Below are 26,670 nucleotides of genomic sequence, written 5' to 3'. Positions count from 1 at the left end.
TTCTTATTAGGATCGCTGTTCACTATACACAAAATTGACCAATTACTAAATATGCATTTTAGGGTCTAGAATGTAGTAGGAACAGGACGAGCTGCTGGAAGAATGCAAGATCCTGTAATAAATATGATACATGGGCCAGTAAACTTTTGAAGCTCAGAGGCTAGCCAAAAATGTGGGGTTTAGTGTTTTTGTTCTTTTTGCTTTTTTTTTTTTTAAATCACAAACCACACTGTCAATTCCTAAACCTTGTTTTGTTGAAGTATTGCTCTGAAAGATGAAGACACTGCTTGTATGTGGCAAGTGTCTGTTGCATAAACTTCAGAAGAATAAATCACAGCAGCAACATTTTGTGCCTCCCAGCCTCAAATGACTGTCTTTTTTTGAAACAGTAAACTGATTTCAAAAGTTAAAAACTTCCTAATTATGTTTTTCTGAGCTGTAGTCCTAGGCCCCTAACATAATACATTGTACCTTATTTTTAGATTTTTTTTTTCTACTTCAGGGATTTTCTGGTTAGGCTATTTCACACCCTGGTGCTTGACAAAACATTCGACTCATTTTCTGCATTTTTCTGACCAAAAGATGCAAGAACTTAATTTACTGAAAAATTGCGGTAGCAAAACCCCACATTACATGGTGGGGGGGCGGGGTGGGATGGAAAAAGAAAGAAAACCTGTACAGCCGATGTACCGCTATTCTCAGTGTTTAATCGTGCTCTTCTGGAAACTTGTGTTCAGGGGAAAAACAGACGAAATAGGGAATTTTAGCTGATGGGGGAAGAGGTGGTGTTACTAAACAAATCGTGGCCTTAAGCCTTGCTTGTGACAGATTGCACAACAGGGTGGAAGTCGGGTCTGAAGGCATTTCAGGAATGGTGTGTTGATACAGTCTGAGGATGAAACACACCTGCACACGGGGGGCAGAGCAGGGCAGAAGCTCTGCTTAGGCCTTGAAGAGTTTGTGCAACAGAGAATTTGACAAGTTAGATGCTGACATGGAAATGAGTGGGTGTTTGCTTTTATACAAAACTGCTGCTGCTCTCAAATTGCCCTTGTTTTCATGTTCTTGAGCTGAAACTTTCTCTGGAAGCTGAGGTTACAGGAACCTGCCCACTGGTAGCTGTGAGCTTTGGCTTGATTAGGGATGTCAGAGGCTGTGGTACAAGGTGGTGGGTCTATTTGATTTCCCCCCACTCTTTCTAGTAGCAGCACCCAGATGTGAATGTCTTGATGCCTTAATGAGCTTTCAAAATTAACTGGGTAGTTAATTCAGATGGATTTTTTCCCCCTTTCCTTGCCACAGGTCTGATTATTTTCGAAACTTCGTAGATTCTTGCCTCCAGAAGATTCCTCAAGACAGGCCCACATCAGAGGAGCTTCTGAAGGTTGGCTTGCTTGTCCTTTTTGTTTTCCATGTGGTGTTAGAACAGGGCTGTGCCCTGTGACATTCTTCTGTCTCACTTACAGCACTAGGTTACAGTTAACGATGCTCTGCCCGTTAGCCTCAATGTCTTTGAGCTGAGGGTCCAGGGAGTGTAATCAGCTGGCATTCCTAGCTGTGCTGACCCTTTGCAGCATCTCGGGCAGCTCCCCAGGTGATTCTCCATGCCAGCCTTGTTCTCATGATGAGAACACGCAAGTGACACTGGCTGACCATCAACATGTCGAGGGTTTCGGTTGCTTAAGCTCAGTTTATCCTTCCAGTGATTATAATTAATCCTGACAGAGCTGCCATGCATTAGTTAACAAATGCCTTTCTTTACTTCCTTCTTTATTCTATGCTATATACACCCCTAAAGGCTTTTTATCCTCTCCCATCACCTATGTGCTTTATACGTAGGACTGAAATCTGCTGTTCTAATGGTATCTCTGGGGGAAGAGGTCAGAGAGAGGCAGATTTTCTTCCCCATACTTCACCTGGACATGAATATGCCTCAACCATCTGCAGATTATCTCCTGCTTTATTTTTTGTTTTGTTTTGTTTTATTATTCCTCTGGTATGCTGCAGATACTGGATACCAGTGTGGTAGATGGTTGCAAAAAGCTGACGTGTTCCCTGAGCAAACACGACTCGCGCAGAACTTAGGTGTTAGAGCTGCTTTATTATAAGTGTGACTTTGATGGATTTCCTCTGTGGCATCAGGTGGCATTCAGAATTCTGCTAGCTTGTCATTCTCTTTGCAGTGCTCATGACATTATTTTGGGGAATTTTTTATCCCTGCCATGTTTCTGCTAAACTGCCATTTTTCCAAAATACTGCATTAACTGAAAATGGATGCTATTTATGAAGGTTTTATCATCACCTTCTTGCATGTTTTTACTCAGCTGGTTCTGAGGACTTTTGCCTCTTTAAAAATGGTGCATTCAGAAAGTAAAATGCAATTACCCTGTAAAGGTTTTGGTGTGGGTGTGTAGTCCTGCCATTTCAGAATTCTGCAGATTGGTTTTATTTTGAGCAATGCACTGCAATTAAAGAGAACATTGATGGAAATTAAACGTTTGTGAATGTATTCCTTCCATATCTATAGTCTGAAACAGCTGCATGCCACTTTAGAGGGACAGGTAGGGAATGTGACATGTTGGAAATGGCAATACAGCCCTCCAAAGGAACAAAATGAAACTAGTGGTGATGTTAATAATGACTCATGCTTGCACAGCACATTTCATTTGGAGACTGGAAAAACTGCCTCTGACATACATAGGGAAGACTTGTTTTAACTATTAGCAAAATGTAGCTACCTTTGCAGTGAAATGTAGTGAATATCTCTAAAAAAGAAAAAAAAAAAAAGCATAACATGGCTTTTAGGACTGAGCGTGCAGTTCACAGCCTATTTATGACTGAGCTGTATGCTTGAATATTTGATTCTCAAGCTTTATTAAACTAGGAAATTGGTTTTATAGTAAAAGTTTGCTGATACGTTATTTAACATTCGGTTACCGATGTTAACCAATGTAAGACTTTTAGCATTTGTATGTTATTTGCTGCTCTTTCCCCACTGAGACACAGCTAGATAATGTATCCAAATACCCAACACCCAAAGAAGTCTAATTTTAACCTGAGCCTGTTTTCATAGTACATGCAATACCACTTCTGTTTTTTTTTCCCCTGTTTTGTTTCACATCGTTATTTTTTAGTGGTTGTCTCCCATCAGAAAACAATCATTCAGAAATCTGTCTGGATCATGAAATCTAAATATAGTGACAATGTAAGCTGTCAAGGTATTCTCCTCCTGTGCAGAAAAGAGGGCTAACAAAACCAACAAGATTTCCTAACTGTTATATCCTCAAAGCATGTGCACTGGAGGCATGAGAGGTCCCTCACCTATTTGTGTGTTCTGCAGCACATGTTTGTTCTTCGGGAGCGGCCTGAAACAGTGTTAATAGACTTGATTCAGAGAACAAAGGATGCAGTGAGAGAACTGGACAACCTGCAGTATCGTAAAATGAAGAAGCTCCTCTTCCAGGAGGCACACAATGGCCCTGCAGTTGAAACACAGGAGGAGGAGGAGGTGAGAGAAACTTTGGATGTCATCACTGAACCAGAGAAAGATGATGTCATTTAAATAACTGTAGCTCAGATATTGCTAAAATGAATGGAGGGCATTTACACACCTGGCTATAAACTCTGTCTTCCTGTCTGTACTTGGAATAAAGCCTACCTCAAGGCACATACGAGGACAAACAAGGTAGATGGCTAGTGCTGGCAAGAAGCCGTGCCATTTGCCCATGCCTGAACAGTTAACTTCCAGTTATGCAAATCTTACCTTCTTTTGTCCGTTTATAAAGCTTTATGAGGACTTTTTCAGCAGCTGTATTTAGTCCCTAATTTGACTGTGTGTACCAGCCTCATGCTAGTCTTTTGGATACACCCAGAAAATGTTTTTCTGAGATTTAAGACAGAGAAATTCATACTTGATTTAAAAAAAAAAAAAAAAAAGAAAGAAAGAGAGGGGGAAAAAAAAGAGAAAAAAGGCACAGAATTTTATTTTTCCTTTTTTTGGGTTGCATTCTGCAGTCACACACATGAAAATTCAGACTCCCTGAATTGCAGAGAGTCCAGTGCTCTCATCTACAGAAAGGAACTGTGCAAGGTGCAGGGTCCCAGCTGAACACCTACTTAGATGATGCTGGTGTCAGAACAGTTTCTGGTGACACGCTGGTGCTGATTCAAGATAGAGTTCAGCTTGTTAACAGGCTTGCTGTTGAAAAGAATCTGACATCAGCCAGTTAATCTTGACAAGGTTGCTTCTTTCTCTCCCCAGCAGCCCACAAGAGAAATGTTTCACGACAATGCCTGGAGGGTGGGAACTGCCATGAGATGGCAGGTAGATACCTATATAAAGGAATGGAATAAGCGTATAATTTGGTAATGTCCACAGATAGAGCTGTAATGGATTTGAGTTTTCTTGCTTTGTTTTTCTAATAATTCCTTTCTTTTAGGAACAAGATCATGGTGTCGGCAGGACAGGAACAGTGAATAGTGTCGGAAGTAATCAGTCCATTCCTAGTATGTCTATCAGTGCCAGTAGCCAAAGCAGTAGTGTTAACAGTCTTCCAGATGCCTCAGATGATAAGAGCGAGCTGGATATGATGGAAGGGGACCACACGGTGATGTCAAATAGCTCTGTCATTCATTTAAAGCCGGTAAGCATTGGATTTTTGGCTGGATAACTTTGAAAATATAGAATGGGAGTGGGTTTGTATTGATACAATAATAAAAAGTCATTGAGTGCTTCCTATTCTAAATCATTATTGGCAGTTCGTGTGATGTGTCCCAAATACATTAATGTGCATTGGAAACTTTGGACAGTGGCTGTAAAAATCATTTCTATTAATTCAGTAATAATTATTTTGGTAATTGAATTGTTTCAAAATTGTTTGCTTGATCATGAGGACTTGGAATGGCAGGTTGTGAAAACATCCATTTAGTGAATGCCCTTACCTTGCAGAGCACTGCTTCATGACACAAAAGGACGTGAGAGTTCCCCTGTTTTTCCTCCTAGTTAGTGAATTCTTAAATTTAAGACCTCCACTAGTGATTGAAATCTGTTCCTAATGCTCCCAACTTCCCAGCACTTGATTGGAATATTTGGTTAATGAGCAAAGAGGCACAGAAAAGGAAATGCAGCACTGTGGCCATGGCAAGCTGTGAAATCCCTTTGAGTGCCTTACCCCTCTGCATGATGAAGGATAACTGCAGATTGTCACTCTGAACCGTGCTGCTCTTGCTACGGAGGGGTTATCATACATTTTCTCAAACCAGTAACGTTTCCCTCGCTAATGATAGGTGTGGTTAGAATGTTTTGTTCTTTGCCCAGATATGCAACAAAGACACAGGTATTTCCTCAGGGAGTTAATTAGTATATCATATCTAACTACTAATCGCTCTGTGATGAATGACAAACTCAAAATAAGAATGTGGAATACACCATGACAAATTTTAAATTTTGCTTTGAGGTATTTCTGTAGTGGGTGTAATGAAAATCATCCTCTGTCTTTCAGGGTTACAAAGATGTTGTTTTTGTCTCTCTGGCTTGATATAATCTATAGCTTTTATGCTTTGTTGAAGTAAACTATTTAACTCAGTTTTCAGTTTTCCATTTATTTTTTTCATTTACAGCAGTAATCAGTAATTTTCCTCCTAGTAATAAAATTGCGCAATGAAATTTCCAAATTAAACATCCTAGACCACAGCTCCCGTTGCAATATATTCCTTTGTCCAACCTATTGGCAGGAGGATCCCTCAGAGCCGATGAATGTAAAACGGGTTTACTTTCTTCTCTTTTAAATGTTTTTTGTATCAAACTAAAACAAAAATATTTAGTAATGGTGATTCTTTTTATTCTCTCGTGTTAATATTTGCTGATAAGGAGGAAGAAAACTACAGAGAGGAATCAGATCCTCGAACAAGGGCATCAGAACCCCAGTCTCCTCCCCAAGTATCTCGCCACAAGTCTCATTATCGCAATCGAGAGCACTTTGCTACTATACGCACAGCATCGCTGGTATGTTAAGCTTTTTATTTTGATGAAGTTGTAGAGGAAGGGATGTCTTTGAACACGGCACTATTAAACTACTTAGAGCTTTTAGGATTTCATGAGAATATGAGCTATCTTCATTGACTGAGATATTATCACTGAAATAGCTTAATGGGAGTTAATAAAAGCGTAAAGGAGACACCTGGACAAATGTAATTTGTGTATATTAGGTATTTATAAAACCAGTAGGCTTAGTAGAATGCAAGAACCAGCTTATAATAATAAGCTGGCTTTTATTTTCATATGTATATTATGTACATTTGTATATGCATGTACGTATGCACACTCATATTACATTGGGCTAAAGAGACATTATTTAGCACCAGCTTTATAACAATTGTACAGTTTTTCTGCTGGATCCCATGTGAGCTTATCATCTACAGCAGAATTCAGTTTTTAATCTGCTCTACTGCCATGAGGAGGTGTGCTTTTCTTTACAGCAAAATTACATTTCTTTACTGAATAGTTTTCTTTTGTGGTCTGAAGACTGCTGAAAAGCAGAAGAAGCATTAACTTACTTTGCCCCGATGTGGTTATCTTCCTAGGTGACAAGGCAAATGCAGGAACATGAACAAGACTCTGAACTCCGAGAGCAGATGTCTGGCTATAAACGTATGAGACGGCAACACCAGAAACAACTGATGGCATTAGAGAATAAACTGAAGGCAGAGATGGACGAGCATCGCCTCAGGTTGGACAAAGATCTTGAAACACAGCGTAACAATTTTGCTGCAGAAATGGAAAAGCTAATTAAAAAGCACCAAGCAGCCATGGAGAAGGAGGTAGGAGATTACAGTTTAACAGACTAGTCTACATTTGTTAATTACATTGAATTGTCCACTTCCCCTCACTGATGAACAGATGACATTGTAGTCTCTTACATGTCTGTTTTCAGGAGCCAAGCAAATTGCTAATTAGAAAAAGGCTAATACAGCACCTCCTTACACTAAGGGGTTTATGTAACTAGAGGAAAGGTATGTCCTTCATCGCAGTGCGTTATACTAAATGTTAGTATGCTGACCCCAGAAAAACTACTGTAAGGGTTTTCCTTTCTTTTGCCTTGTGTATGCTGTCAATAACTGACTGCCATCGAGTGTTATGGAGGCAGATGAGCCTGCAGAGAAATGTGCCAGCTGTGCTTAAAGGCTCACTGTCTGGTTGCTTGTGGATATGGGGGTTTTTATGCTTTTAAATAATTTATAATGAAGTGGTGCCACCTACAGAGATTATTATTGATTATTTGTTCATCTTAGATCTCTTGGTGGAGGGCTATGAATATAGCTGGTCATAAAGTGTTGACTTTGTTAGGAAAGAATAGCTGAACAATAGGATTGAGAAAATGAAGCACTGAAAAAGGACTCCTACTGGTGTATTGTTGGGGGTGGGAGGGAATAAGAAGAGGTTAAGGGCAAACTCCTGAGGCTTGTGCTTTTTCAGAGTCATGGTGAGTATTGTGGTTGTTGAACCATGAGTTCCAGGTCTTGGGGCTAAAATGGAACATAAGCTACAATTGATTAGGCCTCAGAAACTGATCTGCTTTTGGATTTGCTATAGGCTAAAGTGATGGCCAACGAAGAAAAAAAGTTTCAGCAGCATATTCAGGCCCAACAGAAAAAAGAATTGAACAGTTTCCTGGAGTCCCAGAAGAGAGAATACAAACTCCGTAAGGAGCAGCTGAAAGAGGTAACCCGTCTGTAATGAGGAATGTGAACCAATAATACCGTGTATGATACAGTGTGAGCGGTGAATGGTTGGAAATAAGAGTGCCAATGTGAGCAAGAAATCTTTACCTGGACTGCAGCAAGTTCTGCATTTCATGACCGAAGTCCTGTATGTACTGTATTTGTTTCATGACTTTAACCTTAGAGTAAGAAGGTTGAAAAAACAAAGATTAAGGAAGGTTATGAGCATTTTTCTCATACCTGGTTGCTGCAGATATTGAATGTGCACTGCAGCAGTTAGTGAAGTTTCTCATCACTAAATATTTCTGCAGCATGAAGAAAACAGAGCAGTAAAAGGTGACTTGCAGATTATGTTTAAAGGCAAGTATCTGTGAAAACACTTAATTTTAATGGGAAAAGCAGTCCAATAGTTCAGTAATCACTGTATTGTCGTGAAAACCATGACCTTTGTGAAATGCAGAGAAACTGTAGAATCAAACTTCCTGATTCTTTTTATGGAGTGGCTGAAAGTGTAAGCACTATAAATAATTTTTTTGAAAGAACCGTTTAGAGCTCGACCATCAACTTCTGTGACGCAGCCTTGGAACTTTCCCCAAAGGAGAATATTCCCAAACATAGACATTTCCTGGGAGGAAAAGGCCAAAGAGCAGTAGAGCCATGAAAGATTTAACAAAAACTATAGTAACATGGGCTTTTTATAATAACATGGAATCTTTTCCTGGGCAGGCAGTAGATTACAGTGTAGCAAAAAAAAACAACCCTGATATACAGAGGAATTCTGTCTCATACTTCAGGTGAAACATATCACAAGTTTAGTTACTGTATGGGCACCTCTAGCATGCGGTTCAAGTAAGCAGATTCTTTTGTGGCAGATGCCTCAAGCTGTGTGTTTATTACAAATGTGGAAACTGTGGCCTTACGTTTCACCTGTGCACTTCTTTTTATTGTTTTTGTAAGTTATGAAATCTTAGTGAGTAGTCCACCGTGATGAGTTCCTTACAAAACGTGTATGTGTTCTGATCAAGGAAGGTGCAGGAATTTTCTGTTGTGCTTTGTGTGACTGGAGATGTGTGTGAGCAGTGTTTGTAAATGAGATGGGGTGACAGCGCTTTTCTTCTCATGTCATTCCTTTGGGACCATGTATTTGGGGCCTGTATTTTCTGTGGCAAACCATCCTTTTTATGTTTTGAGCTCATATATATGTCTGGGAACTGTGGACATGAACCCGATTTTGACTCATTAAAAGGGCCAAAGCAAAACCAAACCAAAACAAAAGGCAGCTATGAATTGTCTCCTGGTGTTCCCTTGGATATGCGATATGATGCGTTTTGCAGAGGCTTAGATCATACTGAACACGAGAAGACCGTGTGGAATGGCTTTGTCTGCAGCATAGTTTATTAGGCAGATCCACCCAGCTGTTCAAGGCCGAAGAGCTACTATTCCACAATTAATTACCTTACTCTTATCAGGAGCTGAATGAAAACCAGAGCACTCCAAAGAAAGAGAAGCAGGAGTGGCTCTCCAAGCAGAAGGAAAACATCCAGCATTTCCAGGCAGAGGAAGAAGCCAACTTACTGAGGCGTCAGAGACAGTACTTGGAGCTGGAGTGTCGCCGTTTTAAGAGACGGATGCTCCTCGGCCGCCATAATCTGGAGCAGGACCTGGTTCGGGAGGTAAGAGAATAGGCAGAGATGGGGCTCTGGAACCACGTGTGTGAAATGTATCTCATCTGCAACCCAACTCCAATCTCACCTAAGTGTTATTTACCAATCTGAAATATTTTAGGAAAATAATGGTTTGGTATTTTTTGCAATCGTTAAGAGTCGAATGTTCAGATTAGTCTCCTATTTTGAGAGAGTAGTTCGGTCCAAAAAGTCAGCAGATGGAACAATTAAGGTCCTTTCCAGAAAGTGCTTACTGTTTTGCATCTAGAACAGGAAGAAGAAAAGTGAAATGAGGAAGGAAAAATTACCAGTAGCGTACTTCTGATAAGGTGTAGAAACCCTGCTTTGTCCTCAGATGGCTTGAAAGAAGTGCCCTTGTGAACAGCGTGAAATGTCATCTTGTACTTTGAGATTTGCATTCTCCAATAAGCTAATAATTCCCTTTGCCATCCTGTTAGGAGTTAAACAAAAGGCAGACCCAGAAGGACCTGGAGCACGCCATGCTGCTGCGTCAGCACGAGTCCATGCAGGAGCTGGAGTTCCGCCATCTCAGCACCATCCAGAAGATGCGCTGTGAACTGATCCGACTCCAGCACCAGACCGAGCTCACCAACCAGCTGGAGTACAACAAGCGCCGGGAGCGGGAGCTGAGGCGTAAGCACGTCATGGAGGTCCGGCAGCAGCCCAAGAGCCTGAAGGTACGGCGCGGTGCGGGGCTGCTGGGTGTGAGCTGCGGGATTGGGGTGGTGGTGGTGGTGGAGAAGTGGTACATTGCAGCTCGGTTCTCATTTGCAGTGTACGTGAGCCCAGGGTATTTCGAAGCTTGTTAATTTGAAGAGGTGTCTAATTTGACAGCGAATATCTTGTTATAGAAGTACCTTGTTTGTCGAGTTGTGTGACCGCACCAGGTGTCTACAAGCACCATACGTACAAACAGTAGCAATGGTGAGCAGGGTTGCAGGGCGTTGTAGGCAGGCTGTAACAGCACTGTTCCCTCATTTTGTTTGAAAAGCTGTTATTCCCAGCAAAGCGTCTTCCTTTTTGTGGTAGTTTAAAATCTATTTAATCTTTTCAGTGTCATTTCCCCCCCCCTCCTTCTTCCTACGCTGTGTTCTGATCCTCTTCTCCTCACATACACAGGGAAGAGAATCCACTTTTCTATAATGAAGCTGTGTCATTAAAAAAAAAAAGGAAAAAGTGAAATGCACTATCAGTCTTGGCTTGCACACCTTGTTGATGTTTTTTATATTGAAGCTGGTATGTTAGCAAGCATGGGGAAAAAAGAAAGATGCCAGCCAACTGCAGTGTCCTCAGGAAGCTCCTAGCACTGACCTTTGCCATGTGCTCCCATGGGCTTCTTGTAACTGCAGTGGCTGACCAGAACTATAGGGCCTCTGTAATTGAGGCTCTTACTTGTTTTCATTGCAAACCCTCACTTCATCCAAAGAAGTCCAGTGGTTTATTCTGAAGTGTCTAAGAATGGAGTGTAAGGCTTCCACATAGCTGCCTGGTGCATGTCCTTTGAGGAGGCAGACTGCTCTCCACCCAGTGTTCGGCTGTGCCAGTAACAAAATGGGTGATGGCATACTGAACATGAGATCTTTGTTGGTCTAGGTACTTCTGCTTTGTGATATTTCACATCTGACTTAGTTTGCACCAACTGCAAGTCATCTCCTTGCAGAGAAGAAAACAAAACAGCTCAAAATGAGAACTTCAGCAAGAAAAAGAATGTTATTTGTCAATATTAGAATAATATTTAATAGTGAAAACCTAGCTTGTGAGTACAAGGGACCATCTGATCACTGTTGAGAATCTCCAAGGATATAAAGTATAAATAGCTGATGACTTCACAGGGAAGCTGTGCCGCACTCTGAGCTGAATAAAACTGAAGCAGCTGCATTAGGTTGATCCTTCGGAGATTAGCATGAATGAGTTCTGCCTCCCCAAGGTGATGTGGCGCAAACACGAGTGGGCAGCACGTCCCTTTGCGCTCCTCGCTGGCAGCGGGGACAGCAGAATCGGAGGCCTGTAGGGGCTTAGCTGCCCTCTCACCTCTGCAGACCACCCAGCCCCGTCCCTTCTGCAGTGAGGACAGGGCTGGAGTGTTTTGGCAGCGGGCACAGAAAGCTCGCACTGTGCCTTGCATGGCTGTTGTGCGATTAGGGAAGGATTTCAGGCTTGAGCTGTCAATCCAGCACCTTGTGCATGCACACAGCGCTAATAACGCAGCCTGCTGGACAATTGTTCAGTTTGGAGTACAATCCCCCATTTATTGAGGCTGTTTCCTAGAATTAACTCATTCTCTCGCTTCTAATGCAGGCGAGTATTCTTATTTGCCTAGATAATTTGACTGTTTGTTCAGTTTCTCTCTCCAGCCATGTTTTCCCTGGAGGGCACATCTCAGGCTTTCCCTTTGTTACTTGGTGAAGGCTTTTGTCCTGAAAACAGTTTTTTTAACGGTCAGTGTCTGTCGCTGCTGTTACGGCACCAGAAGGACTGGTAACTAGAATTCAGTAGAAACTGCTCTGTTATTATTTTGAGCGCTTTAATTGTGATGCAAATCGCCTCTTGCTGGTGTTTCACAATACTAGGTCAAAATGATCTTGTCAGAAGTCTGACTGGAAACCTTACCCCTCCCTTCTGTTTCCTGTTGTTGAAGGCCTGGGGTTGGAAGGCAGTAAACAGGCTGGTGTCCAAGTGAAACTTCGCAGAAAGTGAGGACAAAATAGATTGCTGATGGTCTGCTGGGACCAGGTCCTTGATGGGAACGTGTAACCTGCAGACGTTTCTCTTAGGGGCAGGGAGACACCACCCAGGTTTCCTGGTGGGAAATAACGTACTGTGAATTCAGAATTGGTAAAAGCGATGTCTTTCTCTCCGTGATAGATTTGTTTGAATAAAACCCATCTCTGTCCTGTTTTCTGCATCAGGTTGGCAAGGTGGAGTTGTTGGTTTATGCAACAAAGCTTGTTGGTGGCTAAATTGGGCTGGGTGCATTGTCTGAGCCCACCGGGTCTTTGTAGGTAGCTCCAAGTGCTGTGCTCATCGCCTGCCCCGCTCAGCCTGGAGCTAGTGCCAGGAGCAGCCAGTGGAGGAGCTGATGGGAGACGTGCACACATCTGCATTGCTGCTTCAGGTCCCAGGGCTCTCCCAGCTTATTCCAGGGACACAAATCCGCTCCTATGCTCTGTTCCTGCCCCAAGTGCATCAGGATGTGACCGTGGTGGCTGACGGTGTGAATGGCCCAGGCTGTGCTGACTGTGCTGGTGTGGTTTGTTCTGTTCTGTTTCATCCTTTGGTTTTGTGTGGTGATGTTTTTTTTCTGACCATGGAAAACTTGACTGTCTGTCAGTTAACTGGTGTCACTCATCACTTCTGGATTTGTTGGGGTTTTGTTATAAGTATCCCAGCCAGTCCTCCTGTAGAAAGATGCAGGAAACTCCACAACACCTTCCTTTTCAGGGCCTTAAAACATTTGGCAGATGTTACCCCTTACAAGCTGCTCTGCAGGCAGGTAAGGGAGGTGAAAAAAAAAGAAATAATTTATCCAAGGTCGTACAGCAAAGTCGGGCTCAGATACCTTTTCCAAGATTGATGTCTCCCGGCCCTGTGTGCAATAACACAGTTATGTGTCTGCACAGTACTGAGATGCAGCAAGTGCAAAAGGAAAACTCAATCTCCAGTAAGCCTCCGTTGGGACTGGGGAATTGTTTTGTTTGCTAGACTGGCACCATACCAGTGTTGCTTGTGGTATACATCTTCAAGTGTCAAACCTTTCCCAGCCATTTTTGCTTATCTTTATGAAAACCAGACTCTTAAAGTTAAGAGTTAAACATATCTTACGCTCATCAAACCCTCACTGGAAAAAGTGTTGCTCTTTTTCCCTGTCCCTTCCCATGCACCAGATCTGCTTCTTCTCATACCATTAAGTGCTGTTCATCTATATGTGCCATACAACCATGGTCATGTGCAAGTATGGCTTTTGGTGCTAATTAATGTTAGTTCTGTCCCTCAAGAACTCTTCTTGAAAAGCAACACCCAGCACTGGATCCAGTCCAGTGACAAATGTGAGGCTCTTTGTGCGGAGACAGCTGTATTTAGGCTGGAGCTTTGTTATAAAAGTGTCTCTATTGTAATTGTTTTGCACAGTGGCAGTGTCAAAGCAGCTGCAGCAGTAGTCATTGCCTCTTGTATATTTTGCTTCCCTCCTTGCACTGTAGATGTTAATATACATTTGTGTATTCTTGAACTCATATCCTTAATGTAATCCTAAATATCCATTTGAATGGATATTTCTCCCATTTGAAACACGCTGTTTTTTTTTTCTTTTGTTTGTGTCCCCTCCATCTTTCCAGTCAAAAGAACTACAGATAAAGAAGCAGTTTCAGGATACATGCAAGATCCAAACCAGACAGTACAAAGCACTGAGAAACCATCTGCTGGAGACCACGCCAAAGAGTGAACATAAAGCTGTCCTCAAACGGCTCAAGGAGGAGCAGACCCGGAAGCTGGCTATCCTGGCTGAGCAGTATGATCACAGCATTAATGAAATGCTCTCTACACAAGCTGTGAGTCGCCTCCGAGGGACCCAGGGTTCCTCAGCCAAAGAGGGATGTTTGCATTTTAACCGATCTGTATCCTGACAGCAGGCTATCTGCTTCCTTGCTACACATGCCATACCCTGCGCAGTCGTTCCTCTGTATTTAAAAAGCTGAATTCAAATACAGAGGAAAGAGGTGTTACTCCCATCAGACAGGTTGGAGCTGAAGCTGCTCTTGCAGAGATGCAAAGTGATGCATCCGTGTGGCTAAAGGTCTGCTTTTGCATGAAGTCTGACAGCGTGAATGTCTCTGTTAGAGCATCATTAAATCATGTGCAACTTGCTGTCATAAGTCGTTTAGGTTTTGATTTGTCATTGATACCAACCAAAGCATGTCCCACTGGTGGAAGATGCTCGGTGAGTCATGGAGGAGTTCAGAGGTTTGACTTTAAACCTGAAAAAAAAAAAGTGTTAAAAGTGTTGTGAAGGTTCTGTAAACCCTTCTTAAAGAATGACCACCTGAGCAATTCTGTGAGTCCCTGCTATAACTGAATGTGCAGTTTTCTTTGCACTTCTTGCATATTGCATCCTGCTTGTCACTCTGCACAAATTTGACACTGTGAGGCAGGGTAGCTGGCCTAATTTATGTATCAGAAGTGAAAAGTTCAGTATTGTATTGCTTTTAGGTTTGTGTCATTTTATTCTTTTGCCCTAAGTCATACATTGGCAGGGATATGAACTTAAAGTCTCCTGCTCACAGGAAATTGGTTAATCCAGTTGAACAGAGCAGGAGACCTTTTCTTTGCCTCTACCAAAAGGACAGCTGTGGATATTAGCACCTCCAGCAGTCTGCTCTCTGCAGCATGGATCGTGGTTCCTGAGGCGCCACCGCTCATCAGCGTCACTTGCATCAGCACTGTGGGCTCACAGTCACCAGTCTTTGTCACTATAGGTTCTCTGTTCAGTGAAACCAAGTACAATGGAGACCAATTGTATTGCTAAGAAAACAAAGTCCCATCCCATTCTCTCCCTCTCCCCACAGTCCTCCCCGAGAGTGTCATGAGTGGTTACCCCATAGTGAAACATCTCTATTGTCTGCCTTTCCCAGCTGCGTTTGGATGAAGCACAGGAAGCAGAGTGCCAGGTTTTGAAGATGCAGCTGCAGCAAGAATTGGAGCTGCTGAATGCATATCAGAGTAAAATCAAGATGCAGGCAGAAGCCCAGCATGATCGGGAGCTGCGTGATCTTGAACAGAGGGTATCCCTCCGTCGGGCCCTCCTTGAGCAGAAGGTAAAATGGGCATACGAGCATCATTAGCACACTCAGATCTCAGATCCTAAATTGCACTGTACCTATCAGCATAGAGAGAAATTGCTTTTACCTTGCTGTATACAGTAACATGGATCATTTGGATATTCGCCTTTCTGGGATGATAGCTCAGTGACACGCAGGCTAAACTTTGCCAGCTCAGCCATCCTATGTAAGCAGCTTCTGGCTGGGATAGAACTGCTTGAGGCATGCCAGAGCCGGAGGGAGTCGTGCCTCTCTGCACAGAAAGGAAAGCAAACTCTTCATTCTGTCTCTGAGCTGCAAATTAACATCACCAGTTTATAAAAGAACAGATGTAACAACCTAACATGAAGTTTTTTGGTTTTTGCCTTGAAATTTGCATGGTACAAGCAATTTGGGGGGGCAAAAAGGTGGCAGGGGGACGGGTTAAAATGTATTAGATGGACTTGGGATTTGAGACCCTGTTTTTTATGGTAATATGTTTGATTATTTTGGTGTAGCTCTGCTCCATTTGTCAGTGTGTGGAGACCCAGCTGCAGTTCCCTACGAAATGACACTTGTTACAGAAATACTGCTGTCAGCAGCGTTGCCCTTAAACTGCACTAGCCAGAGCCACAAGCATGGGCAAACTGCTGCTCCCTGGGTTTCAACTTGAATTGGCTGTTATATGTGTTAAGGGGCTCCTTGTTGAAGCATGCTTTTCTATGCAGTGCCAGAAACATGGTGTTTATAGAAACGTGTGCGAGGGAGGGGTCTGTGCAATCCAGAAGAAGGGTAGTTAGTGCAGCAGTCAGTGAAAGGAAATGCACAGCTTTCCTCCTGCAGCTTTTTTCCGTTTTTGATTTGCTCTGTGGGTGCCAGCTGTCACCATTCACACAGCAGTCCCAAACTTTGCTGCTGCTCGGCGATTATTAAATTACAGCAATTACTCTGTGGCCTCGAGGTTCTTCACACTTCTCCCAGAGGCTAACAGATGGATGCTTGGCTGGTAGAGGGCCCTCGTTGGAATAAAACTGCTCCACCTCATGGTGAGCAGAGGAAGCATCTCCAAGAGCACAGCATGGGCCTGCTGTGCTTTGGTCCCCTGCAAGTAGATGAATCTCTGGAAGTAACTGAATTTGTGAAAGCAGAGATCCTGTGTGGCACCCACGCGTGGAATAGCTGTCCTTAAATTCCATCGCTAGTCGTTCCTCTCCCATCCAGCTCCTGTCACAGCCCTGCACGTAAGCGTGTAAGCAGGCTGGGTGTGCATTGCCCTCTGGCGGTGCGAGCTGACGAGAGCTCTGGGAAGCAGTGTGACATAGCAAGCCTGCTGCTGGCCATCTCTTTGTGCGGGGGATCAGCAGAGACTGCACTGCACACAACATGATGCCAAAAGCTGAACTGAGGCCAGTGGCTCATGGAAACGCACATCAACCAATATTAATGTTGTACAAGTCTTTCAGCGTGCACAAGGATCAAAGTCTGTGCACAGAAGGCCCATACAAATCATTTGCCATTGGTAATGGGGAAGGAAGCTTAGTAAAGTTATAGTATAGTGGAGAAAAGGAAACAACAACAGTAAATTCTAAGATAATTTTTCCTTTTTTTTTAATGTGTCCTGTATGTCTCTGCAAGACTAACACCTTAAAAACAGATAGATAAATAAATAAATAAATAACAGTCCATCGACTCCCATGGGAGGGAGCCTTTATTTAGCAATATAAGCAATGCCAGTGCATTGCTGCTCACAAAGTTGTGGACCAGAGGTGAGACTTTCTTGCTGGGATTACAATTACTTAGTGGCAGCTCAAGGAAAAAGAACTGGGTGCAAAGGTAGATGCACCCTTCTTTTGCAGGGATATTCCTTACAGGGAGGGGTGGACAGACTTTGTAGGAGTTGCCAGTGCTCTGGTGTGGGTTGCTCAGCAGTGTCACCAGGGATTTGTGTGCCTGTGCTCACTGAGGCTGTCTGGCAGCCAGGGAGAGGGCAGGTACGTGCACAAGTCGAATGTCTGAATTCACGTGCACAATTACATACCTAGCCTGTGGCAAAGTCAGTCCCTGATGTTCCACGGTAAATGAGGTTCCAGAAGTAAGCATGTGCATAGGATTCTGCTTCCTTCTCAGCGCAGTGCTCTCCGTTTTTGGTGGTGCCCATCACCACAGTAACTCAACAGAGCGTAAATGACTCAGGCTAAGGAGCCAGCAGCCAGCCCCATCCCTGCACAGTCTGTAAGTGCCAGTGACTGAGGTCCAGTTACACCCTGATGCGATGTTGTTCGTATTGCACCAGTCACAAGCGTGTCCCAGGAGTGTCTTTAAAAGACTTCAGATTTACTCGTTTCCTTCTCATGTGCCTCAGGCACCTCATCTTCAGTCCTGCATCCTGAGGTTGTTTCTAAGTGATGTCATTTTAACACAGCGCGTTGGGCATGCAAAGTTGGATTGCACAAAGTCCTGTTTTGTTTTGTTTTCTGTCGCAAAGACTGAAAACTATGTGCAGCTAGATGTGCTGAGGATGCTCTAGTTCTGAAAGAAAAGGGGATTCTTTTTATATAGTGTCACTGGAAGAAATATGTGCAGCATTTTGAAGAGCTAACGTCAGAGAAAGCGCCTTCCTCTTGCTGTTTGCAAGCCAGCTGACCACTGCACGGCTCTCAGAAGAGTAGGGAAGGCTGCTCCGTGAGTCAGTGTCACTCACCTAGCACCAAGAAGCAGACAAGTGGAGAAGGCTGTTTCTGAGAGCCCAGAATGGCTCAGGAGATGACTCACATAGGAGCAGATTGTTTCCTAAATTCCAGATGAAGTCATTTTGAGTATTCCCTGACTAAGGCAAGAGAATGCTTACAGCGCTCTGCCCGGTACCTCCAGCACAGACCAAAATAACTCCTCTTGACCACATTGCTGCTGATGCTAGTGAGCTCTGTTTAAAAGCCTTGGCTACTGCTTTTTACCCTTTTGGCCTATTTCACTGAAGCCAAAAGTAGCTTTTTCAGTGCTGGCAAGAAGATAATGGAGCGATTCTTTGGTTCTCCACCTGCCTGCAAAGATTTCAGTAAGAAAGGCTTTCATCCCTCCCTGATGGGTGTCAGGAGGCTGTAGCCCAAAGTTATCTGCACTGAAAAGAGCTGATCCCAGTGCCCCTACCAAAGTACAGCTGGAAACTGGTTTGGAACAGTGTCACAGGGAGGATACTGGAGTTGCCAGCTTGCATATCATCCAGCTAATAATCTGCCACCCGGTGCAAACATCACTGCCTGCTTTCTTAAGTCGCACGCACTGGGGGAAGTATCAGGGTAACACAACCAATTTAGGAAAGGGATAGATAAGAGGTGATAAACATGAGCTAAGAAAAGCTGGCTGATGAACATTGGAGAGGAAATTGAATGTGGGCTAGTACATTGAATCCTGGAGAAAAGAGCAGCTGTCATCGTCGGATTCAGCGACGAACAGTGGAGGTCACATTAAGCTGTGTTGGCAGGTATTTGGCTGTATAGATCCTGTGCTTGGCTCTGTCTAAAGGTGCTTTTGCAGTAGGTTACTATGGCAGCTGTAGGCTTTGCTGCATCTTAAAAGATTTATCTGTGTCAAATTGTTAGTATCATTGCAGGCTTGGGATTCACATCCCTGAAAGGCTCTGTATTGATGAGGGAGCAGGCACCAAGACACTCCAGCTAGTACTCGCTGAGCTTTGCCATGCACACAGATTGTGTGTTGGGGACATCTGAGCTAGATCCAGCCTCCTTTAGAAGTCCGGGGAGAAGGTTTTGCATTAGTTTGCTGTTTCAGGTCCTTCGGAGACTTGAGGCCGTGCCCGTAAAGGAGCCCTGCTGCTACAGACTCTCTCTTTTTTTTTCTTCCCAGATTGAGGAGGAGATGCTGGCATTACAGAATGAGCGTACCGAACGGATACGAAGCCTGCTGGAGCGTCAAGCTCGCGAGATCGAAGCCTTTGACTCAGAAAGCATGAGGCTAGGTTTTAGTAATATGGTTCTTTCTAATCTCTCCCCCGAGGCGTTCAGCCACAGCTACCCGGGAGCTTCTGGCTGGTCCCACAATCCTACTGGGGGTGCAGGACCTCACTGGGGTCATCCCATGGGTGGCCCACCACAAGCTTGGGGCCATCCAATGCAAGGTGGACCCCAGCCATGGGGTCACCCCTCGGGGCCCATGCAAGGGGTACCTCGAGGTAGTGCTATAGGGGTCCGCAACAGCCCCCAGGCTCTGAGGCGGACAGCTTCTGGGGGACGGACGGAACAGGGCATGAGCAGGAGCACAAGTGTTACTTCACAAATATCCAATGGTTCACACATGTCTTATACATAACTTAAACAATAACTGAGGGTGGCAATTCCACTGGAGCTGTCTGCCAACAGAAACTGCCTACAGACACCAGCCCAGCAGCCTCCTCAGTGCGGTGCTGACGTGTGGAAGCTGGGTGCACATGGAATATTGTATTCATTTTGTAAAGCATTACGTTTTGTGTTTACTAACTGGGATGTCATAGTATTTGGCTGCAGGGTTTGGGGGGGGTGGTTTTTTGTTGTTGTTTTTTTTTTTTCTGTTGTTGTTGTTGTTTTTTTACTTTTTGGAGGGGTCTTGGGAGGGCGTCTGAGAAATATATGCAATTAGTCAGAAGAGTTGGCTGGTGGTCATCACACTGACAGGACAGAAGGGCCTCAGACTGCCCTCGTCACACCATCCGTAGTAAGTCTGAGGGAGAATGGAGACCTCCTCCCATGTCCATAAATTTCGAACTGCCACCCTGCAAAAACCAGGCAAGCTGCCTTTTAAACCAACATCCAGGGGAGGAACAGCTGGATCTTCTGTTCCGTTTTTATTTGTCATTAAAGTGGAAACATTTCTAGGGTATTGCCTCTTCTAGGCATTTTCAAAAGACTTGTAGGTGAGGAAGAAGGGTCAGAAGAGAGGCCAGGAGACACCAGGGCTCGGCAGGGCCCTTCTACCCAAGTGCCCGCTCCGTGTTGTGTAAGAAGTGAAGTTCTCTTAGATGGCACTGGTCAGCTTCCCGAGAACTGTGTAGGTAAACCTGTTTGGAGGGAACAGGCTAGAAATGTTAAAAAAATAAATTAAAAAATAATAAAAAAAAATTGTATTCCTGCTTTAGCACTCCCTGACTGTGCTGCTGGTAGCTCAGACGAGGTTGGGCAGAGGAGCGTAAGTAATGCACTTGTACAGCTAATACTGTGACATCTCATTTTAGCTAAGCATCAGAATAATTCTTGGAGCCCAGCGTAGTCCTTTTTGCTCCGTTCAGAAATGTTAGATTTTCAGCCAATCAGTCTCAAATGCCAGAGGTATTTTGAAGGATGCCATAGTCACAAAATGCCATTGATCGGGTTTTTCATTATTACACTACATCCACCGATTTATTACCTTTTTGGCTTGTTGCAATTTCCTGTTTACATGTAGAGTGTAGCCAACTGTTTAAATGTTTAGTTGCCACAGTGTACCAGGAGGAGCTGAGCCAATGACTCTTCCCAGTTGATGACTAACCCACATCACCACTGTAGATCTTGCTGCATGTGAGGCTCCTTTTTATTATTTTCGTTGCTGCAATACTTTACAACCTTTACAGTCCCTTGAGATGCTGTGATTGTTTGGCAGCATATCACACCACGCAAGAAGGCACTACTTCCAGAGGCTCCTCGGAGCTGCTGTACTACTGAAAGGAAGCAAAGGAGGTTGTGAAATCAATACAGTGATAAAAGGGCAGGGAGTCGAATGAACCGAGGGACTTTGTGGCATAGTGTCATCCCTTAGTGCTGGGAACTGGAGATGCCACCGTGCTCTTGTGTCAGTGCCCGAGCGGTCTGGGTCAGCCAGCGCTGTGGGGTTAGGAGAGGTGCAGGTAGATGGAGTTTGGCTCGAGGCAAAGATTTCTGTCTTGGGGACTGACCAGCCAGGGTTCTTTGTAAATGTTTTTCCTTGCACACTAATCATCTTGAAGAAAACACTAGCTGCTAACTCTAGGATTTGCCTTTAATATGTTTATAGGGCTCAAAAGCAAGGTTTTCCGAATGTGTTTGTCCACGTGACATATTTATAGTGTGAATACTCTAGTGTCTCGCTGCTGTTCGGAACTCTCAACAGGGCGACGTTCTTTCGTTATAGCTAAATTAACATCCACTCCCAATCCTTAACACTCTGCCAGTGTCCAGTGAATCCAACTGGGACTTTTAGCATCTTGACATAGCATATCACTCTAAGGAAATATGGAAACTACCAAAACATGTTTGAGCAGCCCCTTAGTAAAGAGCTTTGTAGTGCTAAGAGGTCACAGGAGCTTGGGACGAGGCAGTGGTCCCAAGGAAGTGACTGGTTGCCCCCTGCGGACAGTGGTGACTATGAATTGTCCTGTCCCTTCCTCTGCTTTGTTTTTATGTGGATGTTTTGGGGTCACTCCTTTGCATCGCAATATTGTTAAAAACGCAGTGAAACTGATTTAGGAAAGGTACCTGTATTTTCCTGGGTTTGGAAAAGAAAGACAAAAGAAACGAGTTGAAAGGCCAAAACCCCCCAAACTGTATTGGCATTTACCATGTGAGTGTGGAGTGTGTGTCCAGAGCATGGTGCTACCACGAGGTTTTGAAGCTCAGCTCCTCTATCGCGAGCAGCAGCAGCGACAGTGGGGACAGGCTGCACCCGCGAGTTCAGCGGGTTCGTTCTTTTGCTTCTGTTATGGTTTGAATTTGGTCAAAGTCTCTGGCTTAAATTGAGCTACTTCAACAGAATTCTCTCAACCCATCTCTTTGTGTAATGTCGAGCATGACTGAATGCTGAATCCAAATGATGGCTGTCCCATATTGGCTTTTTTTGTATTCAAAAAGAATTGTGTAGTAACCATTTTTACATGTATATCATGTGCAGACCTGGACTATTCCAACAAGTTAATATTTTAATTAAAATAGTTTGCAAAAACTGATTCAGATCAACTGGTCTAAATGTGTGTGTCCCTGTGTGTGCCTGGGGGAAGGAGAGCTGTCCTAAACAAGCCTGGTCTCGAGAGGAAGCACCCCGTTACGCAGGTGTAGCCCGAGGGATGCAGTCAGGTTGTGCGTTGGAGGTGTATGAGGAGGTCGTTGGTGTTGAGAATTTGATTTTGCATCTCGGATGTCATTCTGAGATGCTTGAACAACTCTAAATTACGCTAGAGCGACGCAAACGCTTTCTGAATCAGTTTGCAAACTCTGTTTTTAAAAGCAAGACCAATTGCTCCCTATTGTGCTTGTTGCAGTCGTGCCCTAACCTTGGCTTTTAAAATACTGTAATCTCGAAATTGTAGAAACTGCTCCAGTACCTCAGCAAAGATGTTTTTACATCTTTTAAGCTTGTGTTTAACACTGGGGAATCTCTGCTGTGTGGACTACTTTGCAAATTTTATTGCAGTATTCTCAAATCACCAGCTTGACACCTAAAATCTGTTTTTCTGTGGTTATTTTCTTTTCCCCTTTGCCAAGACCTGAAGTTCTGATGTAGTTTAGCTCAGAGATGGAAAAACAGTGGAGCCAGCATTTTCACCTCGTTACCCGATTTCAATTTCTTTTGATTTTATTTAAGTAAAATCAGTGCAAGGGACCACATTTTTTCTTGTTCTCCGTGGTGTCGCAGGGAGTCAGCAGCCACCTCTCCCATCCATGTTGAGCGTTTCGTGCTTTCTTCCCGGGATGCAGAGCTGAAATGGAGGCCGCCTCTATTTTCACCTGCATTCGGTCCGAGCCTGTGAGCTTCAGAGGGGTGGAAGAAATCAATGTGGTACGATACCAAGCTTCCCACAGAAAATTCCCTGCAGCCCTTCCTCGCCTGGCTTGGGGCCAGGCTGGCATTGCTCTGCACCCCCTTCGGCCCTCACGCTTCAGAAGAAATGTGTGCACTGCACGTGAGCTGTAACCTGCCCAGAGTGCACCCTGCTAGATCCTGGAGTTTATTCACCCCCCAGGGAAGAGGGCCCGTTGCACTTCCAGCTGCCCTGCCCCGCTCCCCCTGTCCATGTGCCATTTCTTGAGAGGCAATAAATCGTGTTGTACCACTGTCTGCCATCACTCTGTTGAATACGCACATCTCTCTGGATATATATATGGTCTCTCGTGTGTATATATTTATATACTCTGTGGAAGCGTGTGTGGGTATGCGTGCACACACGAGTCATGCTGTGCATTTCTGTCAGGGCACTTCAGTTCTGCTCTTCTTTAGCCCTCCCTCCCTTCGTGAGCTAGCTCAGCCCGTGCAGCAGGGCTCTCTTAGGACAAGGGCACCAACAAAAACTGTGCCGGGGCTGAACGCCATCAACAGCCCTTGCTTCAACGCTGCCCTGGTAATTGTAGCTTTCTTTTTCTGGGGAGCAGGAGGGCAGGGTGGCTGCTGGTGGTGTGCTGTAAAGCAGAGACGAGAGCTCCCAGAGGGTACCAGGAAGTCAGAAGACTGCAGAGAAGAAAACAAGATGGCATAGAGATAGGAAAAGCGGTTCAGGCAGCGCACCGACCGGCAGGAGGGGCGCTGGGTGGGCAGGTGAAGTGCTCAGCGGGCTGAGCTCAGAGTCCCCGGCTGTGCCTCACCACGGAAGATCACGAGCCCAGCGTGGTCCTGGCACACCAACTTTTGGCATTCCCCAGTTTAAGCTGCCACTGACCCCGAACACGATGTCCGCCTTTGTTCGTGGCTCCTAGCTAGAGCAGGTTACGTGGAGGATGAAAAGAGAAGTGGGAAGATTTCATATAAAGGTGTGTGTGTACACACGTACGTATATACACACACCTCTGGTGCGTTCTTTATTCCGCTAGGCACGTGTGCTTTGTTACTCAAGTCCCGTGAACAGAGGACAGCCTTGTTCTTCCCCTGGGTGCCTGCTGTGGCTTTCTGGTGAACCTGGCTGTGGTCTTGTCTCGTAGCAGAGGGGCGAGAGCCACGCTGGCCAAGTGGCTGCCCTCAAACACGAGCTCCTCAAGCTGTGAAGACCCTTTTCTTCTAACCTCCTCCTTTGTCCTCGAAAGCCCCCAACATCTTAGCGCGACATTTGGCACGTTGAGGGATAAAAATGGTTCTTTTGTGCGTCAGATCGTTCATCCAGCCGCAATCTTTACCCTGTGGGGCAGAGCAGCCCCGAAGCCCAGCCAGCTCAGCAGCATGCCAAACACGGGCTCTCTTCTTCGTGCTACCAGAGAATTTGGAGTTGGTTTTCTTTCCCCCCCACACACCCCTTTCAGAAGGTCTCCTGCAAGCTTTTTAGGAGAGGCTTGGGTTTGGTTGTGGCATCCAGGAGCTGAGCTCCTGCTCCTGGGACTGTCCCGTGCCGGGGGTGAGGAGCGGTGGGTGCCCGGGCAGGGACGCTGCTGCGCGTCCCTCTGCTGTGGTTGTTTCAGTTTGCACTTTTAAGAGTCGATTGAGCCGGAGTCTGTTGAGAAATGTACGTGAGGCACTTCAGAGGGTTGCGGGTAGCTGTTTATAGCCAAAAGAAGGAAAAAAAAAAAAAAAAAAAGCTGATAGACCTGGTGGTTGTAGTAAACATCACCCCACCGGGGAAAGATGGCAGCAGATAACCCCGATTCCTGTTGTGCAACGCAGCTCAGCCAGCTGCGCCTGTGCCGTCGCCTCGCCGCATCCCTCCCCTGCCCGGCCCCGCTCTGCTGGGGAAGGAAAGGCCTTTGTCAGCTAGAGAGGGACTTAGTGAATGAGATCTGCCGGCAAACAAGCACCTTAACCACTGAGCTGCGGGTCTCCGAATACTTGCACTTCACCCGCAGGCTCCTCGGGGAGGCGGGGAGGGGGGTTGGAGGAAGGCACTTTTGGCACAGGACCGTTTGCTTTGCACCTACCCGGTGGCCTCGAAACATCCCGAAGCCATGTCCTAGAACAACCCGGCGCCGGTTCCCTCTCTGCTTGCTTTCTCCGAGTGCACACACCGAGTCCGGACACCCGGGGTAACCCGGCCAGGAGCGGCGGGCGCTGCCACCGCCGACGTGAACGAAGCCGGGGTGCCCGGCACCCCGCCTCACCCCTCTGCTCCCCTGCTCCCCACCCCTGAGTACGGGTACCTCAGAACATGCACAGTTTGAATTTTTCACTGACAATTAGTTTAATTATTGTGAGTGAAAACAATTGTAAGTATCTGTAAATATGTAGTTAACAAATTGACCTAGTTTCTGTATTTTTTAAGTTTTTGTACTAAAATTTATAGATACAGTATGTGCCAGCTAGCAGAAAGCTACTGTAATTGCCAGTCGTAGTTCAGCATGCGTCTAATCCCTGAGACTTGTCGAAGTGACACTGTAAGGATTTGTGCTTAAATATTGCGAGCTGGGGAGGCGGGAGCTGCGGCCGCAGCCGCCGAGCGGGGCCGAAGGACTTCTTGCGAAGCTCAGCCGCGCCTGGCAGCTTCACGAGGCCGGTGGGGTTCCCTGCTCTGCCTGCTCCTCTCCTCCTTCCCCTCCGTGTTCTGTGCAGGTGCTGTAATGTAGGCGGTCCGAGGGATGGCAGCGGTGGCTTGGAGCTTTTTTTCTGGGGCTGAACTCCACGGGAACCGAGTTCAGTTTCTTTGCTGCGGTTTTAATATCGTCTTCTTACTCTATTTTTCAGCCTCTGTAGAAATGATACGTTTCCCTCCCCCCCTCCCCTTCTAAACTAAACGCTTTTGTCTTAAGCCCGAGCTCATCTAAACTGGAGAGAGAGAAAAAAAAAAAAGAAAAAAAGAAAAAAAAATTTTGCTTAAGATCACTGCCTGCTTTCAGCGCTAGGATCGCGCATTTCTATGGCAACTCGGAGCTCGGCGCAGCTCAGGCACCGGCGCAGTTGCCGAGGAGCTGAAGGACGCGGCTGCTGCTTCTGCATGGCTCACCGTGGGCGTCTCGGCGAGACTCGGGCACCCACGGGGGGGTCTCGTGGCCACCGGTGTCCCTCGGCAGCACGTGGTGGCCGAGCCCCGCTCGTCCCCAAAGCCCTGTCGCCAAGCGAGGGCTGGGTCCCCCCCGCCGTGCTGCCTCCGGGTGCCGCCCGTCGCGCCTCCGCTCCTCGCCTCGTGGCAGAGGCAAGTCTGCAAGTGGGGCCTGGCTTCGCCGCGTGTCCTGGGAAGCTGCGAGCAGAGGAGGGCGGAGGCGAGGCCGTGCTCTCGAGGGCTGGTTTTCCAGCCGCCCCCGTCGCTCGGTGGGGACGGGAGCTTTTTTTTTTTAAGGACTCAGAGCGGCAGCAGAGAAGGAGAGGCATCCTCGCGCGCACGGGTTTGGCTTCTGGCAAGCAAACCACCTGCTTCCTTTCTTCGGCTTTCCTTTCCTCCTAACCCCTCGCAGCTCTTCCCCCTTTTCGCTTGCTTGGAACAGGGACATTTTTACCTGCCTAGGAACAGCTAACCGTTGTGGGGGAGGGAGGGGGGGGCAGACCCGATGTAAATACTTAACCGTTACAAAGTGAAGTGTGTATAACATAAAAAGGCTACAGCCGTTTTGGTGACTTGTGAGTGCTTG

At 45.5% G+C, this 26,670-nt stretch overlaps 1 protein-coding gene across 1 annotated transcript in view; it reads left to right on the top strand.

The window, feature by feature from the left end:
• Positions 1–22,142, top strand: part of TAOK1 (TAO kinase 1) — a 65,247-nt gene extending 43,105 nt beyond the window's left edge. The window contains exons 10-20 of the mRNA XM_027471817.3: positions 1,303–1,384; positions 3,341–3,508; positions 4,440–4,643; positions 5,870–6,004; positions 6,583–6,819; positions 7,592–7,720; positions 9,189–9,392; positions 9,842–10,081; positions 13,739–13,951; positions 15,032–15,214; positions 19,061–22,142. Coding sequence (XP_027327618.1) covers positions 1,303–1,384; positions 3,341–3,508; positions 4,440–4,643; positions 5,870–6,004; positions 6,583–6,819; positions 7,592–7,720; positions 9,189–9,392; positions 9,842–10,081; positions 13,739–13,951; positions 15,032–15,214; positions 19,061–19,522 — 2,257 coding nt within the window. The 3' untranslated portion in view covers positions 19,523–22,142. The remainder of the gene's footprint in view (positions 1–1,302; positions 1,385–3,340; positions 3,509–4,439; positions 4,644–5,869; positions 6,005–6,582; positions 6,820–7,591; positions 7,721–9,188; positions 9,393–9,841; positions 10,082–13,738; positions 13,952–15,031; positions 15,215–19,060) is intronic.
• Positions 22,143–26,670: the final 4,528 nt, after the last annotated feature.

This window comes from Anas platyrhynchos, chromosome 20, assembly GCF_047663525.1.
Source record: "Anas platyrhynchos isolate ZD024472 breed Pekin duck chromosome 20, IASCAAS_PekinDuck_T2T, whole genome shotgun sequence".
Taxonomy (NCBI): Eukaryota; Metazoa; Chordata; class Aves; order Anseriformes; family Anatidae; genus Anas; species Anas platyrhynchos.
The sequence above is the reverse complement of the archived record's forward strand: the minus strand, read 5'-3'. Positions and strand labels throughout refer to the sequence as shown.